At 48.8% G+C, this 19,710-nt stretch overlaps 1 protein-coding gene across 2 annotated transcripts in view; it reads left to right on the plus strand.

Moving 5' to 3' along the window:
• Window positions 1-19,329, plus strand: part of SUDS3 (SDS3 homolog, SIN3A corepressor complex component) — a 77,930-nt gene extending 58,601 nt beyond the window's left edge. For both annotated transcript variants that reach the window (XM_042843182.2, XM_042843183.2), the window contains one exon: window positions 15,756-19,329. In XM_042843182.2, coding sequence (XP_042699116.1) covers window positions 15,756-15,799 — 44 coding nt within the window. In that variant the 3' untranslated portion in view covers window positions 15,800-19,329. The remainder of the gene's footprint in view (window positions 1-15,755) is intronic.
• The last annotated feature ends 381 nt before the right edge of the window (window positions 19,330-19,710 follow it).

A 19,710-nucleotide genomic window follows, 5' to 3' on the forward strand; every position in this document is an offset into this window, starting at 1 on the left:
GTCCTGACCTACAAAGCAGAAGCAATCAGATTCTGTTCAGCCTGGGTGTTCCTGCATATCTCACAGAGGGCTAGGCTGGGGCCATTGTGTGATCTGAGCAGTGCCCCGAGGGGTAAGGAATGTGGAAGGTCGGGGCGTGACTTTTCTCATCCACTCTGCCCTTTTCCTCCTGGTTGGACTCTTCCTCTTAGAAGAAACTTGCTTATTACCTGATTTAATTAGAAATCAAGGGAAGGGAGACAGGACAGCAGGAAACACTGCTCTCTCTGAAATCACTGGCAAGATGCCCCCTTTCCTTTCCTGGGACCATGATCTGCCCAGTGGTTTACCCCAGTATTCTATGGCGCTTCTCTCCGCAGAGGCAGAACATCTGGCCAAGCACCCCGACTCCCTAACACTGGAAACTCAGTGGGAAAATGCCTAGACAGACGCTTGCCAAAGCCGCTTGTGAATCCCCTTCCTCCCACCCCTGTTCTCAGAGAAAGCAGCTGCCAACTGTGAACCATGTGTAAACATGCTAGTCCAGAGCCTCACTGCCACTTTTCATGTTATACCAGGGAGCCAGAAACCTGTCGTACACATGGCAGCATGAGCTCACAGTGGTTAGCATGGCAAGCCCCCAGAGCTGCTCCCATCTGCAGGGAAACTGCTGTTATCCACACGTTTCTTTGTTATCAGCACAGAGGCTCATGCTGCCAGCCCGCCCTCTGTGTGCTGTACAGCACATTCCGAGCGCTTTACTAAAGCTTTCCAGCCCTGTCTATGGGGTAGGTCAGCATCCTTCTCCTGTTACGGAGAGGAGAAAACGGAGGCCCAGAGAAATGAAGGCCTCAACTTGCAAAAGTACCCACTAATGCCAAAAGAGGCTGGGGCAGCCTGATTTTCAGACCTGACGAGCACTCACAGCTGCCAGTGACTTCTCCTGGAGCTGTGTATGTGTTCAGCACTTCCGGAAATCAGGCTCCCCAGAGTAAAAATTAATGACCCCTCTTGAGGACTCTGACCTAAGCAACTTGTCCTAGGTCACCGAGAGCAAGTCAGGAATCCTGACTCCCTGTCTTGTTCTCTAACCTTCCCAGCCACTTCTTTATTTTAAGGGCTGTTGGGAGGTTGCTTATATGCAATGAAGCTATGGCATTTTGTTATATTACTCTTTCTAGGTACCTTAATACCTGGTCTCACCTGTCTGTCACCTGACACTTCAAAGCAGAGAACAATTTAGTAATGTGTGACCTGTGCAGCCTCCCTCTCCTGATTCAAATCCTTCCCTAAAACTTGTTCCAGCTGGGAAGCCCATCACTCTTCCACCCCTGTCAGTAGGAGATTTCAGTAGCATCCCATTTACCACAATGACATACCATGCGTGAGGAGCTGCCTTCAGGAAGCCATGTGCACTACTGACAGAAAATATCATATTGTCTCTTTATAAATCCATGGTGTGCCCACATCTTGAATACTGTGTGCAGGTGTGATCGCCCCATCTCAAAAAAGATGTATTGGAATTGGAAAAGGTTCAGACAAGAGCAACAAAAATGATTAGGGGTATGGAACAGCTTCCATATGAGGAGAGATTAATAATACTGGGACTTTTCAGCTTGGCAAAGAGACAAATGAGAGGGGGTATGATAGAGGTCTATAAAATCATGACTGGTGTGGAGAAAGTAAATAAGGAAGTGTTATTTACTCCTTCTCGTAACACACGAACTAGGGGTCACCAAATGAAATTAATAGGCAGCAGGTTTAAAACAAACAAAAGGAAGTATTTTTTCACACAATGCACAGTCAATCTGTGGAACTCTTTGCCAGAGGATGTTGTGAAGGCCAGGACTATAACAGGCTTCAAAAAAGAACTAGATAAATTCATGGAGGCTATGTCCATCAATGGCTATTAGCCAGGATGAGCAGGGATGGTGTCCCTGGCTTCTGTTTGCCAGAAGCTGGGAATGAGCGACAGGGAATGGATCACTTGATGATTACCTGTCTGTTCATTCCCTCTGGGGCACCTGGCATTGGCCACTGTCGGAAGACAGGATACTGGGCTAGATAAACCTTTGGTTTGACCCAGTATGGCTGTTCTTATGTTCTTAACCCTAAACATTTGAAAATCAAGAGATGGTCTTTACAAGTCATGAGATTTTTCAAAATCGAGGTTGGATTCTGTTTATTTGCCTTCTGGTTGGTGAACAAGGAGGGGCAGGGCCGGCTCCAGCTTTTCTGTCGCCCCAAGCTGCGCAAAAAAAAAACGACGAGCGGCGGCACTTCGGCAGCTCAACCGTGCCGCTTCTTCTGCAGCAGTTTGGCGGTGGGTCCTCCCTCTCTTCCTCTTCAGCGGCAATTTGGCGGCAGCTCAAAGAGGAAGAGCGAGAATGAGGGACCTGCCGCCGAATTTCTGCCGAAGATCTGGACGTGCTGCCCCAATACCGGACGGAGTGCCACCCCTTTGAATTGGCCGCCCCAAGCACCTGCTTGCTATGCTGGTGCCTGGAGCCGGCCCTGAGGAGGGGTCACATTTTCCAAGCTTTTCTTCACAGCAACGTTCATTTTTAACAATGAAAGCAGAGATTCTCCTGTAATCACTCATCTCCAAGCACTGGGTCTTTGTTAAACATCAGCTATCTTGAGATACTAGATAAAATCGCAAGACTTGGCACCACAATTTGCAGTGTATAACAACTTTATTGAACCCACTAATTTATGAACAATACTACATATTCTTAAAGACTAACAGATTTATTAGGGCATAAGCTTTCGTGAGTAAAAACCTCACTTCTTCGGATGCTAGTCTTTAAGGTGTTAGTCTTTAAGGTGCCACCAGACTCCTTGTTGTTTTTGTAGATACAGACTAACACGGCTACCCCCTGATACTTGACTACGTATTCTTATCTGCCAGTAGATGGCGCTCCTTATATTAAACAAACACATGGCTTTGCCATAGCTGTCCCATAACATAATGCTCCAAACAGAACCGCTGCAGGCAGGCAGGCAGTGGGGGGTTTTTGCCTTTCTGTTCAGTCTGTAAGCTCCTGGAGGCAGGGATTACATCTTCCTCCGGGTAGAGTGAGGAGATAAGTGCACTGGTGCTTAGCAAATATTATATAGCGCTACTCAGTCACCAGCAATACCTAAAGGGGGGTTAGCTCTCCATCCGAGTTCTGACTCTGCGCGGCTTCTGCAATCAAATTCCTAAGAATGACAGCAAGCTGTGTTACAAATAGCACTCTAGAAATGCTCCCGTTCTCCGGTTTCCTTTCGAAAGCTGGTGAATTTGCTTGTTGCCTCAATGTCCGTTGAGAAGCAAGCAGAGAGTAATGGCCCCACAGGTTGCTATATTGGCTGCTGTTTGAGTCTCTCGGACTGGAACAGTTTGTTGGTCTCCTTGGTACAGTTTGTGAAGCCATTACTGGGTGTGACCGTTCAGAACCAAAATGCAAATCTCTTGCCCTTTGTGTGCCTTGTCTAGCAGACTGCGAGCTCTCTGGGGCAGGGCCTGTCTCCCACTGGGACCTGTATGCGCTACCGTAATACATGTGATACTGGGGAGACGTGAGAATGGAACAGAAAAAAAGAGAACAAAAGATTCTTAAGAGCCACCAGCCTCTTTTGAGGCCACAGTACTTGGCAGAGAAGGTGACTTTTGTATCAAATAAAAGACAGCAATTTCCTTTTGGTGTGAGCGCTATGGAAATAAATAGCATAAAGAGATGAAAGCCTTTTGCTCAGGTAACACAGCTTCTCGCAGCCTAGAGGTAAGCCTGCCTTGTGGTGGGGTATTTCCCCCTTGAGACGTGCCGCGTGCTTTTGAAGACGATGTTTTAGAATACAAAGGAGAAGAAAGCCAATAGATAGAAAGAGCTTAAAAATATATCAGCGGGCACAAATGACCTGTTTTAAATTGTCAGAATGGCTTTCGCTCTTGCAATACCTCTTTCAAGCGATGGCAGGGAATGTTATTCCTTCCTTCATGGCCTGCTCCTTTCCTAGGGCGCTGTGGTTGTCAGAACTGAACCGTCTGCTGAATCTACATGGAGATATTCACCCTTTGCTTTTAATACACCATGTTTGAGTCCCAGGACCCTTGTATCTGCAGCCCTGAGCAACGACCTTAATGCAGGTTCCAAGATGCATTGGCTTCTTTACATAGTGCTGGGGGTGGGGGGATGATCCCATAATGTATCTGTGTATAAAGCTGACAGTGTGGGCTAATCAACCGAAGAATCCCAACCAGTGAGCAGCAAGGAATGGGGAAGGAGAGCCGGTTTTGTCTTCAAGCGAAGGTAACTGTGGGGCTCGTTTTCAAGTACAGAGTCCTGAGCTGGGCATTGCAGTTCTGCATGACCTGGCACTTTACATGCCCAAGGGCCAATCTGAGTGTATATATTCCCTATTATGGCTCCCATTGGAACCGATGGGAAAACAAAACCCCGAATCACAAACTGAGACGGGCTCCTCCCCTCGCGGAGCTTTTGCTGCTCTTGTGGACTAGGGTGACCAGACAGCAAATATGAAAAATCGGGACTGGGGATGGGGGGTAATAGGAACCTATATAAGAAAAAGACCCAAAAATCGGGACTGTCCCTATAAAATCGGGACATCTGGTCACCCTATTGTGGACACCTCCTGGGCCAGAACTTGCCAGCCCTACCACCCTCCTGCAGATCAATCTGCCTGTGAAAGGGAGGGAGGGAGAAAAATGGACACAATTTTCCCATCCCAGGCATCTGCTTTTCATTTCTAAAGGCATGTAAATAGTCAACAGACTTCAAGGCCCCAAACCGGCTGAGACGCTTCAGTTCAATCCTTGGTTTCAAGCTTTGCTGGAGATTGCTGGTGGCAGCGTGACTGGACCTGTTCTCGGACATTCTCTCCCTCCTGGGAGACTTGGCTGTCTTCAGAAATGCTGCCATCTGCCCAGATCTGCTTTGCTTTCTTTTTCCTCCTCCTTGGACAAGGCCAGTGAAATGCCTGGCGTCGATTTCCCCCATCGAAAGGGTTTGCGTGCTCCTGGCTCTATAGCTTTAATGCTTGCACACGTACCGTTTGTTTTTTAATGGAGCATTAGAGGATTTTGCAATCATCTGTGCCTGGCAAAACCGAGAGGGAGGCAGCAGCCATTCTACAACAGCGACTGCAGAGAGGGGGTTGGGCCGCCTGGCCTGCTGGAATTGCCTGCTTTAAGACTGAACTGGAGTTGGGGTCATGCTGCTAACGCGGAAGGTGCAGCACTCTGGCCTGAATTCAGCTCTGGTGGAAGTGAGCCCAGTTCCGTTAGCATCACCGGAGCTGTCGGTATTTACACTGGAGATGAAGGTTCTACATCTCTGGTTGAATTGGACGCAGTGAGGTCTGGCATCTTGGGCTTAGATTGCAGTGCAGCCTGTGAAGATGTGGAATCCCATCTAAACTGTTTAAATAAACACCCATCCCCAGTCAAGCTGCCATCGTCTTTGTAGCAGTAAAGATACAGCTTCCATTTTAATGATTTCCCCCCGTAAGCGTTTCCTAAAGCACTTTATAAACTGATACAGACTTCTTCTGTCACTGAAATGCGGCCACCTCTGGGGTGGAGTGCAGCAGTTCGGCATGGGAAAGGCCAAGGAATGCTGTATCCAATTGAAACTTCAGGGTAATTCATCACTGCCTTTGCTGGTGTCCTGCAGTGACCATGCCATGTTGTAAATCCTCCTCCTGATCCCACAATGACACTTCTCCTCTACAGAGACCGGAATAATCTGCTGCCTGACTCCATCAATGCTGCCATCCTTCACTGTGTCCCCAGTGCCACCGAATGGGGCTGTTGAGTCCTGCTGGCTCAGCTGGCAGCTGCTCCATTTGCTCTCCAGGAAGTCCCCTCTCCAGACGGTCAGGAAGGGGCTGGGGAAATGGGATGCAATGAGATGTAGAGAGAGACATCCTTGTTGATGGAGCACAGGTGCAGGCTATTTTTGGGGAAATTCTCAGCAACGCAGCTGCAAACACTGGTGCTGTATTATTCTGGGTGTTTTACAAAGGGTGGGGGGTAAGCGCTCTGATCCCCATCTTACAGGTGGGGTGACGGCGGAATAGCCGGGTTAAGAGACTTGGTACAGCAGGTCAGTAGCAGAGCTGGGGACAGAGCCCAGATCTCCCGTACTCAAACTACTGACCTACACTGTCTCCTGATAGAAGGAGGAAATGCATGGCTTCCCTCTGCATCAGCCCTTCGGATCAGCCCCGGAGGGTGTGTGTGTGGGGGAGGGAGGGGGGGTGCGTTTCTGAAGGGCTGGCCCAGGTAGCCAGCGCCAGCCAGGCAGAAGCATGACTGATAGGAGTGGAGGCCTGTCCTGGGGGTGTATGCATGGAACAGCTCCTCCAGAGAACAACCCTTGCCTCCTACAGGAAGATCTGGAAAGATAATTCTTTTTCTCTTACTATGTAGCTTGGAAGTTTTAACAAGTGTACAAATCCTTGCCATGTAAATATCCGAAATGAAACAATTATTAAAACCGGTAGCTTTTGTTCAAAGAGCCATCATACAGGAATATAGTCGTCAGATTTCTATTTAACACGGCGTTACTATACTACAGAGTGAGCAGCATTACAACCCCCATGTCGTTTCTAGTGATTGTATTAAAATTGAGTGAAATCTCTTTATACACAGTTATGTCTATCAAATGTTAATATTCAAAAAAAGTGGATAGGTGCACTGGTTTGGGATTTTTTTTTTTTTTTTTTTTTGCAGGTGAATGTTCTTTGTCTGAGTATCGAATAAAAGGTAACCAAAGGTTTAAGTATCTATCTGTCCTCTGTCTATTTTGCTGGGTACGTAACTGGTGTGTTAATTGGAAAGAGATTTCTAAAGGACACTAGACTGGCACAAAGGGGCAGATTGCTCCGGCTGCGATATACTGCCTTGTGGCCCTTTCATCTGACACATCACCAGCTCCCTTAAAGCGTGGAGTCCAGCAAGGCCTATATTTAGACTCTGTATATGGGCTTTATTTATACCACGTCCTGGCCTCAGAGAGAGCTAACCTCAGGGGACCTGCAAGTCCCCAGACATCCCTGATTAGCATCAAACCCAGAGAGCGCTACCTGAACAGCAGGGCTAATATAAAGTGCCAGGAGCTGCCCTTTGAAGTCAATGAATGTTGCTCTTCTGTAGGTGGGAGGGGATGATGCCTAGGGAAGTCCTCCCATCCTAACCCCCCTTCCCTTTGAGAGCCCCAGGGAGTGTGACACACACACACACACACACTTGGTGCCCACAGCTTCTGCTAGATGGTTGGGTTGGAGGGGCTAAGTGCAAGGGGGCTGGCAGTCTCAAAGCAATCCTGGAGCAGGGAAGAAAAGGAAGGGCCAGGCAGGGAAGGAGTGGGGCAGGGGATGAGGTAGGGCAAAACGTGGGCACCTGGCCATGCTAATTGTATGCAGAGAATTTGTCTCGAGAAGCCAAAGGGAGTGTATAGAGAACGTCTCAGCTACTCAAGTGAGAAATCAAATTAAACTTTGCATCACATCGTGGAGCTGTTCTGTGCTAGGAGTTCTGTCAGATTCATTAATGGGTTCTACACCCCGGCCACGAGAAGGTGGGGGAGGGAAAAGCCTGCATTAGGCAGGGTGGGGAGGGGGGCTGTGTTTTCCTGCTTACCTGGGTCTGTTAGTGATGTGGCCGGGTGGGGGGAGGGAGTGTAGGGTTAACTACCAAGGGGCCTGTGTACAGTGCATGAGCTGGAAGGCAGAAGGCCGCACTGCAGCGTTCCTGTTCATTTCCGTGGGTTGCCATTGGCAGCCGGGGGCAGGTACCCAGGCAGCTTGCTTGAGATGCTGCTGCCTAGCACTGGCAAAGGTAAAAAGAACTTGTCACCACCTCTGAGAGGTAAAGAGGGCGGCATCGCCATTTAAAAGGCAGGGAAACCGAGGCACAGAGGTGTAGTGACTTGTTCAAGGCCGCAGGAGCTGGGAGTAATCTAGGGAGTTGCTAGCTCCCAGGCCTGGCCTGAGATAGCTAGGCCAGGCTGCCTGTCACGGGGCCTGAGCCCGGGCTCACTGCTGTCAGAGGGCAGATTCCAGCAGGAACTGCATGTGGTCTTGATGGGGAAGGCTTCCTGGAGGCTCGGGTGGGGCAGGGCAGTAGCTGGAGAGAAGCAAGAGGCCAGTGTTGGGATTTAGCTGGGCATAGGAAGGAGGGCTGGGCGCAACCTCACATCCTGACTGGTCACAGGGCAGGAGCTCTGAGGACTCAGCCCTGGCCGAGTCGGAGAGGGAAAGCAAGAAACTGACTGAACCTGCCGGGAAGGCCTGGGAGGTTGGGGGGCACTTGTAGAACCAAGAGGGTGAGATGGCAACAAGCCGGAATAAACAAAAGTGGCTTTAGCCGGCAGCCAGAGCCAGCCTGATCCAACAGTGACAGACTGGGGCAGGGGTGCTCTCCTTTGCACCAGTATGAATCTGGAGTGACTCCAGTGACTATGCTGGTGCTTCTGTGGGTGTGGCTGAGATCAGAGCCTGGCCCAGCATCTCAGACCAAGAGAAGGTCCTCCCCAGGGGTTCTCTGATGGTTGCAGGGTTCCAGAGTCTGTACCAGAGAGGCCCAAAAGGTTTTCATGTCAGCAGGGAAGCAATGGAGCAGGTGCAGCCCAGCCAGCCCATTGGCTCCACCATGGGGGACTCTGCCTCTATGCACAGGCGCTTTGATAGAGCGCCCTCATTTATCTCTGAGCACCCAGGTTTCCCTCCGGCTTGCTGAGTATCACTCACCCAAGGCTGCTCATTGTCTGCCTTTCTCATGATAACTTCCTCCCCAGAGCTTAGCCTAGGTCAGCCCGCAAGGACATATAGACATTGCTAGAAGTTTCTATTACCTTTTGAAATTTAAGTTTGTAACTCATTTGTGTGTATGTTTCCCTGCTTTATCCTTATAAATAACTCTCCTGTCCTTTTCCTAGTTAATAAATCTTTAGATAGTTTATTATAGGATTGGCTACAAGCATTGTCTTTGGTGTGAGATTTAAACTGCAGCTGACTTGGAGTAAGGGACTAACACTAACTGGTTCTTTGGAACTGGGCGTAGCCTGAATATTGCTGTGATGTTTGGTGTAGGGGACCATCTATCACAAAGGCAGGCTTCTCTGGTTGACGGTACAGATCGGAGTACCCAAGGGGACTGTCTGTGACTCCGTGTTAAGGCTGTTATCATGCCTGAGGAGTTTACACTTGATATTTGGTTGGTGAAATCTAAGTACAGAACTCACAGCCAATTTGGGGTTTGTGTCTTGATTCTTCAGTCTGCCTGGATGTTGATGCTCCTGCTCTTGACCCACTGCAGGACAGCGTGACACATGTGTGATGGGTTGGACGCCCCCGTCCGGGAGGCCACCTGATGTACTGGGGTTTCATTGAGCCTCTCCTGCTCCACCAGCCTGGATTCCCTCTCCCTGTTTTGTTGAATTAGGCTCTCCGGCCTCTTGCAGCGTCACACACAGGTAGGGCCACACCAGCTGCAGACACAGACTGAAGTCAGCTCTGTGTGAGAGGACTCCCCCAGCACTCACGTACACGCCCCTTTTGGGAGATAAACCCAAAATAATACTGTCTTGCACTGCACAGAAAAATTGGCACAGCGCAAGCTCATCAAAATTCACCCTTTTCCTCATTGTGAAGAGAGATGTGCACACCTTCTTCCCCGCCCCCTGGTAGAAATTGCACAAACTGGGTTTAATAATAAACCAGACTAGTTTTATTAACCATAAAAGGCAGATTGTAAGTGGTTAAAGGGATAGCAAATGGAACAAAGCAGATTACTAAGCAAATAAAACAGAACAAAACACGCAAACTAAGCTCGATTCGCTAAAGAAATTGGCTATAAATAGTCATTTCTCACCCCTAAATATTGTCACAGGCAGATTACAAAGAGTCTTGCAAGTCAGCTGCCCTGGCCTGCTGATTGAAACTTCAGACATTATTACTCACACACTGGACACCTTCCAGCCTGGACTTAACTCTTCTCCCCCCAGTTCAGTTCTTGCTTCCAGGTGTTTTTCAGTGTCTCTTTGGGTGGGGAGGCAGAGGAGAGCCACCGTGATGTCACTCCCCTGCCTTATATAGCTTTTGCGTAGGGCGGAAACTCTGTCTTCCAGTGGAAAAACACTGGCATTCCAAGGGGGGTGGGGTCCAGTACCAGGTGACGCAGACCCCTGTCTCTGCAGGGTTGTAGCAGCCATTCCTCGCAGGTAGTCTGGAGCGAGGACGACTAAGCTCTTTCACAGTCCATTGTCTTTGCTGATGGGCCATCAGCCCTGTCTGGCTTTCCATTGTTGTACCTGAAGGGCTAGTTGGGGGTGTCACCCAAAGTAACACATTTGAAATACAGATACATGGTCAATATTCCTAACTTCAGATGCAGAAATGATACAGGTGTACAGATTGGATAATCACATTCAGTAAATCAGAACCTTTTCAATGATATCTCACATGAGCCATCTCGCATAAAGTATATCTCTGTTATGTCACATCCATATCAAGCATATTTCAATAAGGAATATGGAGTGTAACATCACAACATGCCCCCTCCCCTCCTCACCAGTGCAGATATGGCAGGATCCTTACCTCCTCGTGTTCAGTGGGTTAACTCGTCTGCCTTGGTTTGGATAAGATCTATCATTGTGGTATCTGAGCTCCTACATTCATAGATTGGCACTTTCTCAACATGCCACCTAGAATTCAGATCTGGAATGGTCTTGATCCTCTTCTTAATGCCTAACCCCAGGATGCTCCATGAAAAGTTAAATAGCCCCTCTTAATCCAGCCTGCCTAGACATTTACACGTACCTCCTCAGCTGGCCTCACGTTGTGACTTTCTGCTGAAAGCCTATAACACTTGTCTGGGATGCTGTACAGACAAAGCTGTAGTGAAGGTCACAGGTAGCGACACTTCTGGAGCCTGGAAGGAAGGCAGATGACCCGAAGCACTATTGCCAAATTGTCCTGATCAGCGTCATTTTTAAGCTGCTTGTGAGACTAGTACTTAAACAACAGTTGCCTTTAATCAACCCCCAGTTGCCTCATTACTGGGCAGGGTTCCGAGCAGGCCGTATAACTGAGGCTCAAGTGGTTAGACTGACATCTTTTACTGAGGATGCCTTTAGTCAGGACAGGAGTTGGCACAGTTGTTGTTGACCTTTTGTCGGCATACAACACAGTCTGGCACTATGGACTAGTCCTAACATTATTCTCTGGGGCCCCAGACAAGAAACGTGTAGAGTTTATTGTGCAAATGATTTCTAGCGGTACAGTGATCCTTAAGCATGCAGACAGTTCAAGTCACCCACATCGATGCACAATGCATTTCCCCAGGAATCTGTACTCACTCGGATGCTCTTTAACAGACACACAGCTGACCTGCTGCCCGCTTTGGCAACTAAGTTTGTGTATGCTGATGGCATCTGCCTGGCAGTAGCCAGAAAGCGCTTTGAGGAGCTGGAGTCCTGCCTGTCATCTGAACTTGACATCCCGGCCAGTGGTGACTTAAACTAAATGCACTAAAGACAGGGTCATCTTGTCCCATCTCGCCAACCGGTTAGCTCATCGACAGCTGCAAGTCCTTCTGATCAATCAGCCAGTCGTTTCTGAACCATACCCTTCTTATTTGGGGATAGAGCGTGACCACTTTCTGTCCTTTCCACAACACATTGAGAGGACGCGGTAAAATCCAGCTAAGAGTCGCACTCCTCCGCAGGCTTGTTGGCAACTCACGGCAGCCTTACGGACACCTCCCAATGCACCTGCTGAATACCGTGCGGCAGCACAGTCATCACTGTGGCAAGTGGCCTCAACAATCAGCTCTGCTTTTTGTATCATTCCTGGTGCAACCCAGACAGCTCCAGTTTCAACCTTTTGGCCCTGGCTGGCTTTGCTCCTCTGGCAATTAGGTATGAAGGCAGGGCCCTAGCCGCATTACTGCATGCAGCCCGCTATCAAGACAGCTTACTTCACAATTCCATCTCCATGCCACATCAAAAACACCAGCCAACGTTAAGACGCCCCTTTTCTGAAACAACTGAGCCTCTCAGACAGCACATCAGACTTGCCCTTTCTAAGGAACAGCAGCAACAGGTGGTGTGAGACTATATTTTGGATTGATGGCACATTTCTTTGGCAGGTAGACAACTCAGATCTGTATCCCCTAGTCTCTCTGTCTGCCCCTCAGAACAACCACACGAACCAAAAGATTGTTCTTCGTTACAACAGCATGCGTTGTTTCACAGGTGAGCTAGCTTACCTTTTTATTGAGGGGGCTGCCCGCACTCCCCACCCCGCCCTTGTGAAGCTCAGGAACAAACAACATGCCCCCTTGGTTTTGGACTGCCCTCTTTATCATCTTGATGGTGGATGGACGTGCTTTGACGTGTCCAGATGCTGCTGCCATGATAGAGTGGTCACATCTCTTATCCCATATCTAATGTATTGTTTGCGCCACCAGAAGCCATACACCAGAAGAAGACCATAGTGGCCAAGTGCCCATATGACCTATCAAGCGGTTCACCCAGCCTTTGAGATTATGGCCCCCTGGTCAAACCCAGACAGGGATCACCGGAAAGGTAACTGAGTCAAACTGCTGGAAACCCAGTCTGCCGAGGTGAAGAGTCCAGTTCGGAACCTGTGCTCTTGATTAGTATGTGACTGGCCAGCTTTAACCAGTGCGTGTGCACAGTTCTGTTTTTCTTCACTTGACAGGCCATTCCCCGGGTGCTGTGTATTGACTTGGGTTGTTTGCAGCACTGATGTTGTGTTAATTGGAGAAATCAACTCTCACCTGGGTTATTCTGGATGCACGGAGGGTATGACATGAAGCTGGGGGTCCTGGCATGGGTGACGGTAGGCTTGTAAGGGTGTCTCGCCTAGTAGCTAGCTGCCAGGGGGATCAGTGCTCTCTACACAGCTGAGAGAGTGGCAAACAAATGAACTACCTTTTTAGCAGACTTGCTGGAATTCTACAAATTAAAGGCGCTAAACTCCAATTAGGCAGCGCTTATTAATTTCTAGAATGTAATTTATTTACACGGCATGTTCCCATTCGCAGCAGGGAGCTCCACTGCTAATTGCTATACTTGGTATTCAGGCCCAGGATTCCAGAGCCCATTAACGGCATTCTGGTTTCCAAGCAGTGAGGAAGTCTCCGGGGGCTTGACTCTTCCACCGGAGGAGAAGGGCCCTAAATCACTAAGAGATCCATTGTGCCATTCTGTACTCTCAAAGAGCAATGCCTTATTCTGCCAGTAGACCCATAGTGGCTCCATTGCCCTGACACCATGGCAGCCTTCGCACCATGGTTCTGACCTCACTGGTCCCCTCATTCCCAATGGCCGCTTAGGATGTGCTCCCATGGTTCCCAGCCCCCATCTCTGGTGCCCTCACCCACTATGTGGTGTGGATGTCCATGCTCCATGCCTGACTCCCCTATCATCACCATGGCAACAGGGATGCCAGCATCCATGCCCTCGTGCTTCATTTTCATGCAGGGCGATCCCCTCTCTCCCCACCCCCCCATGGTGTTTGATTCTGATCCTCCCACGCTTGCCCCGATTGCCGTGTTCCATTTGTGCAGGGTAATGCTTTTTAAGGTGGGGAGCAGGCTAGTCAATAAACACAAATGGAGATTGGCTTCCACATGGCTTTCCCTTTCCATTCAGCTCCCCACGAGGGGCTCAGGATGATCTGTGAGCTGATGGCTGTGGCCTATCACAGATCAAGTTGCTAGACTGACAGCTGGACTGCTGTTTGTTTTCTCCATCTCTGCTGCCGGAGCTCCAGGACAGGAGCTCTCTTTAGGGCTGGTAAGCTGCTGTGCTGGAGTCTTGCTGACACGCCAAGCCCCATGCCGAAGACCCCCAAAGGGATTCCTCCAGAACGCACCATGTCATTTCACCCGGAGTCCCCTGGACTGGGTGGTACGTCTTCTGCCCATGTTGTTTCCCAAGCCCCAGGGCAAGCAGGAGCCCTGCCAGGGTGCAGCCCATGGAGCTAGGCTGCAGCATTAGAGAATGCCCTGAAAAGAGACGGAGAGATTTCTATGCTGACAATTCCACTTCCTATTTACCTCCAGTCTCTGACTCATGAAACCGCTGTGTTGGGGAAGGAGGAAAGGGGGATTGAGTAGGACGCAGGAGCAGAAATCAGAGCTCCGATTTAAAGAGACATGAGCATCGATCTGGTCTCCTTGGCCTGCCTGTCCTCCGTGGCACATCAAATACGTTTCTAGTGTCCCCCTGCCTGGCAGCCTTTCTGGGAAAATCTCTCTGGCAGCCCTTTGGAGGGAGGAGATGAAGACAACCTTCCCATCCAGCGCTGATCCCCACTGCGCCACCTGGCGGTGTTCCCCAGTGACAGCTATCCAGGTACAAACGTATCCCTGGGAACAGAGCACCACTAGCTGTGGTGCACAAGGAACTGGTGACTCTGCCCCTGGTGTGCTGGGACTCCAACAGCCAGCTAGCCTCGCTCTGAGGCAGATATTCTAGGCATTACATAGGTTTAGTGTTCTTCACTGAGGTCACTGCTGGGCCTCCGTACCCAAGGGGTCTTTTAGGACTAGTGGACACGAATTGGATCCTTATCACCCCTTTATTTCCCTGGTGGAGACCAGGAGTGACTCCAATGAAGTTAATGGGATGACAACAGCATAAAATAGATGTGTGTGTGTGTGGGGGAAATCTTTGTTCTTACCTGGATCAGTGCTTGTGAGAGGGAGGTAGTGAGAGCGTGGAGCACAGGCACACTAGCACAGGATTGGCCTGTGCGCAGAACAGGGAGTGGCAGGTCTGTGACACAGACAGACCTCCTGGGCTAGAACGCCAGGCTGGGTTAAACCACACAGGGGTCATGGAGGGAGAGGACCTCAGATTATGTATATTCACAAATGTAGCAGCAATCACATGTGGCTGCTCTCCTGTTATGACTGGCGGCCAGGTGTCTGTGATGAACCGAAATCCGACCGACACAAACTGTAGTTCCCTTCTCGATTCCTTACCGTCCCTGTAGCGTCAGGCACACAACGCACCAGACAACAAAAGAGCAGCACAGCGGGAGTCTGTTCAGCCTCATCCCATTTCCACCTGCCCCAGCGCTGCTGCTCCCTCCTTGCTGTGTAGTGCAAAAGGGACAGTATGCTCTGTTCTGGCACGGTTACATTGTATAAACATACTTGGGGTGCAACCCCCACCCAGGGCCAAGGATCTGTTCCCTAATTAAGGCAGCTAGGGCCTTGAAGTGATTCTTTGCACAAGGGTGAATTTCACTGTAAAGACTGACACTGTATGAGGCTCTGCCCCAGGATAGGACAGCTTGTCCATTGGGATGTATAAAACTATGCACACTTTAGTACACCCAGCCAAAGGGGTGACCCGGAGCTCTGACGGAGGCTCTGATCTTTCTGTCATTCTCGCCTCTCTCCTTCTGATTAGATTTAAATGAGAGCCAGGTTCAGATCACCGGAGCTGGGTATTCTGCTGGGAAATCCTGCGGATCACAGGACGCTTTGAGTTACATGAACTTCGTGCCCCCTATAGCATCTGATTTTTCATTTAATAAATCTCCATAATGAATGCTAATCGACACATATTTATCCATTTTAATTTTGTCCCTTCATTTCACCACCAGGAATTAGATGTGCAGGGGAATATTCTGCTGCCTTTTCTGAATAAGGAATATACCTTTCAGCTGCCTGGAAATGTATCATATCACACAAGTGCAAATGTTGTTGTTCATTATTATTACTACAGGTAAAGATGGACCCAAGCTGCCAAATTCAGATTCTGACGCCTGATCTGGATTTCGTCATTTTTAACCCCCGAAAGGACCATTCTGATCATCTGGTCTCACCTCCTGCATAGCACAGACTGGAGGATTTCACCCAGCCATTCCTGCCTCCAGCCCAGGAACTGGTGGTTGGACTAAAGCCGCTTCTCTTCGACAGGCAGCTGCTCTTGATGTAAAGACTCCAAATGATGTATTTACCATTTCGCTTGCTAACCTGTTCCAATGGTTGAGTAACCTGTGACTTCTTTCAAAACGCCCCTGCAAGTAGGGCACAGTTTGGGGGTGCTGAGGTGGGGGGATCAGCTATGAAATTTCCCATCTGCATTTGGCTTCTGAACACACTCCGATTTGGGCTTGTGTGTGGGATTCAGAGGCTTGGTTCTGACCCATCACTGTTTAATGGAAATGGCAGCATATGTGCTGTCAAACATAGGCAAACACGGGGTTAAGCAATCGCAGGTGCTCTTCCCGAGGCTATTCCAGTGGTCGGTCAGCTGGCAGGTATTCAGTGGGCAAAGGTGGGTATGGTGGGCTGGCCTCCTGGTGCTTGGTACCTGGGATGCTACCATGGCAGTTGTTTCACGTCCAGTCTCTTGAGTGAAGCAGGTTTCATTCTCCGTTTCCTAGCTGGGGAAAAAGGCAAATAGAGTGAGTGTGAGGAGCTGCTTCTAATTAATCTGCTGCCTTCCGCAGTGTCTGGCTGCTGGGTAACTTCCTCCTTGTCTCATTCAATTAAGGGCGACACAAAGGAGCATTCAGAGCTGAAGTGACACTGTGGCCAGACAGATGTAGCAGAGTCTCTGCTAACCTGCACTTGGCCCCTTCCTTCCAGTTCACAGCACCAAGCTGTGGGTCACAGCAGTGACAGGGAAAGTGTCTGTCCCAGCTGCAGAATTGGGGGATTACCACCTACCAATACACAAGCCTCTGCCGTCCTGACTCGCTCTTTGCTCAGTGAGACATAGATATATGATGGCACTGGCAGCATCTACCTCTAGAGATAATTAGACCTTGGGTAATTAATTATTCCTCCTTTGATGCCAAAACAAATACTCGCCCCACTGCTGGAATGTATTGATCCCAGCTGGGGAAATATGTATTGACTGCCGTAGAAGATAGCAGCCACTGGCCTTCTTTTTCTAGATGCTAGCCCAGGCGCAGAAATAATGGGCCTATTCTGATCTCCCTGGCACCCATGGAATTCTGCAGGCAGTGCAGTTACTATTGTTTTGCACCAGTGTGATGGACAGCAGAACTGGAAGAAGTGAATGGAATAGTGATACAGTCAGTGGGCCCGCTTTCCCTGTGCCTTACACCTGGTGGAGTTGTTTAGACCTGAACCACATGGTGTAACAGGCCACCAGTTCAGCAAGGCAGCAGTTGACACTTGCTTTGCAGAGGAGAGAATGACTGCCCAAGAGGCAGAGTGGGGCAGGCTCATGCCCCCAGCGTTAATCTGACTGATAAGAATAAACCCTCTCTCTATGGTTATAGGGCATCCGTTCATCAGGAAGGATCCCAAAGCACTTTACAAGCATTCCCCAGGTGCTGCTCATCCAGCACTGAAACGTAGTCCCACTTAAATGTGGACTGTGGCAGCCACAGTGCATAACCACACCAGGTGGGTGCATAATAGCACTAATTTAATAATCATTCTAAATGAGCACTAACACATGAGGAATAACTTCTCCCGTTGGAAGCACCGAGGACATTTGTAGGTAGAAGGACAATAAGACAGTAACGTTCATCTTTTTAATTGGGCGTTTGGGGCTGGGATGGACTGAGGAGCAAGAGGTAGATCTCATTAATTGGGGGGGAATTATTAATTCAATTCATCATGCCGGAAGCTCATTTTTATATATGGGTTTAGGGACCTTTGCATTTATGTTCTGTAAAGTGCCTGCAGCTATGAAGTGGCATTAATAGGCCTCGAGCTATACAAAAGGGACAATGTTCCCTAGTGGGCAGGGCACTGGAATAGGGATCAGAAGACCTGGTTCTATTCTTGGCTCCATCACTGACATGCTCTGTGGCCTTGAGCAAATGATTTCCCCTCTCTGTCTCTGTCCCCTCTCCCCCCCAGTTCTCTATTTAGTCTGTTGACTGTTGACCCTGACCGGCTCTTGGAGGGTCTAGAGTTTTGGGTAAAATAATAATGGATGTTACTGAAGCTGTAACCAGCAGAGGAACCAAAATATATGTATTAAAAATAAACTTGGCTATAGATCTTAAGCATTAAGTGTTACGAGTGAGGCCTACACGTTAGCGCTACATATCTTGTGATAGTTTGGCAATGGCTCTTGTGATGAATAGGTAAAACCACAAAGGAACAGATGGTAGCATCTCTGGGGCTAACTGCGCTGATGTATCAAAACTATTTGGCAAAGGACTGGTGTGAATGATTGGCTTAACGGTTGGAAAAGTAATTATGGTCAACCGCAATACCACATCTGGACAACCAGCACCCTAAAATTGGTCTCTTAGAGTACCAAATATGAATAGGAGGGCGAGAGTCCATCAGGTATGCTCCCAGAGGCATGTGAGTGGAATGGAAAAAGGTGTATGAAAAGTTGTCAAAGTTGGGTCACCAGGGATGACCAAATGGTGGAAGCCTGAGTACGAACAAGCCCTCTTGAGGTGATCTCCACTTACTTTTTCTTCTGTCTTCACTGTTACTAGCAGGCACAAGGTTGTAAGTACACCTCTACCTTGATATAACGCTGTCTTCGGGAGCCAAAAAATCTTACCGCATTATAGGTGAAACCGCGTTATATCGAACTTGCTTTGATCCACCGGAGCGTGCAGCCCCGCCCCCCTGGAGCGCTGCTTTACCGCGTTATATCTGAATTCATGTTATATTGGGTCGCGTTATAGCGGGGTAGAGTGTATGTCAACATTTACCTGGTGCCAGCCTAAGGCTGTAAGTATGCACAGTGCAGGGGCTGATTTGTTTATATGTATCTGGTTTTGTATAATTTTGCTTATCCTGGGATTTACTTAGATTTTTGTGTGTTTCACCAATCTCATAATTAGTAGTATGTACTTGCAAGGGTGAAGAACCCGTGACTGGTGCACTTTGCATCTTAGATTAATCCCCGGCTACAGGGTTGTAAAACACTCAGGTCAGGGACGGTCTCACGGTGTGTTTGCTTAATATCCAGCACAATGGGGCCCAATCTTGGCCAGGTTCTCTGGGTGCTACTGTAGCAAACATTTAATGCTAAGCTGGAGTATAACTAGTATGCAATAACTTGTCCATTTTGTCATGCTGTCAAGACATGGCAGTGTTCCCTCTATCTGTCCTCTGATGAAGCAATTGTTTTAAACAGCAGGTTATCCACAAGGGCAAGTTTAGCTTGATCTACACAGCGGTCGGCAACCTTTCAGAAGTGGTGTGCCGAGTCTTCATTTATTCACTCTAATTTAAGGTTTCGCGTGCCCATAATACATTTTAATGTTTTTAGAAGGTCTCTTCCTATAAGTCTATAATATATAACTAAACTATTGTTGTCTGTAAAGTAAATAAGGTTTTTAAAATGTTTAAGAAGATTCATTTAAAATTAAATTAAAATGCAGAGCCCCCCAGACCGGTGGCCAGGACCCGGGCACTGTGAGTGCCACTGAATATCAGCTCGTGTGCCGCCTTTGGCACGCGTGCCATAGGTTGCCTACAACATATGTTTATAGGCACTGGATGTTTTTAATAGCTCCATGTGCTAATTGTCCTCTAAGTCTAGGTTAGAGATCTGGCTTACAGCTAGGCTGAGAACCTTGCAGAGCCCTGAATTACTGCAGGGCTGGGCTGACATAGTAACATTTTATGACACTGTGGACTCTCCAAGCAGTGAGGACGGACAAAGTGGACACTGGGGACGGATTGACATCGGAGTTACTCATTGAGTGGCTGATAGGGAGGGG

Source organism: Chrysemys picta, chromosome 15, assembly GCF_011386835.1.
Source record: "Chrysemys picta bellii isolate R12L10 chromosome 15, ASM1138683v2, whole genome shotgun sequence".
In the NCBI taxonomy this organism is placed as follows: Eukaryota; Metazoa; Chordata; order Testudines; family Emydidae; genus Chrysemys; species Chrysemys picta.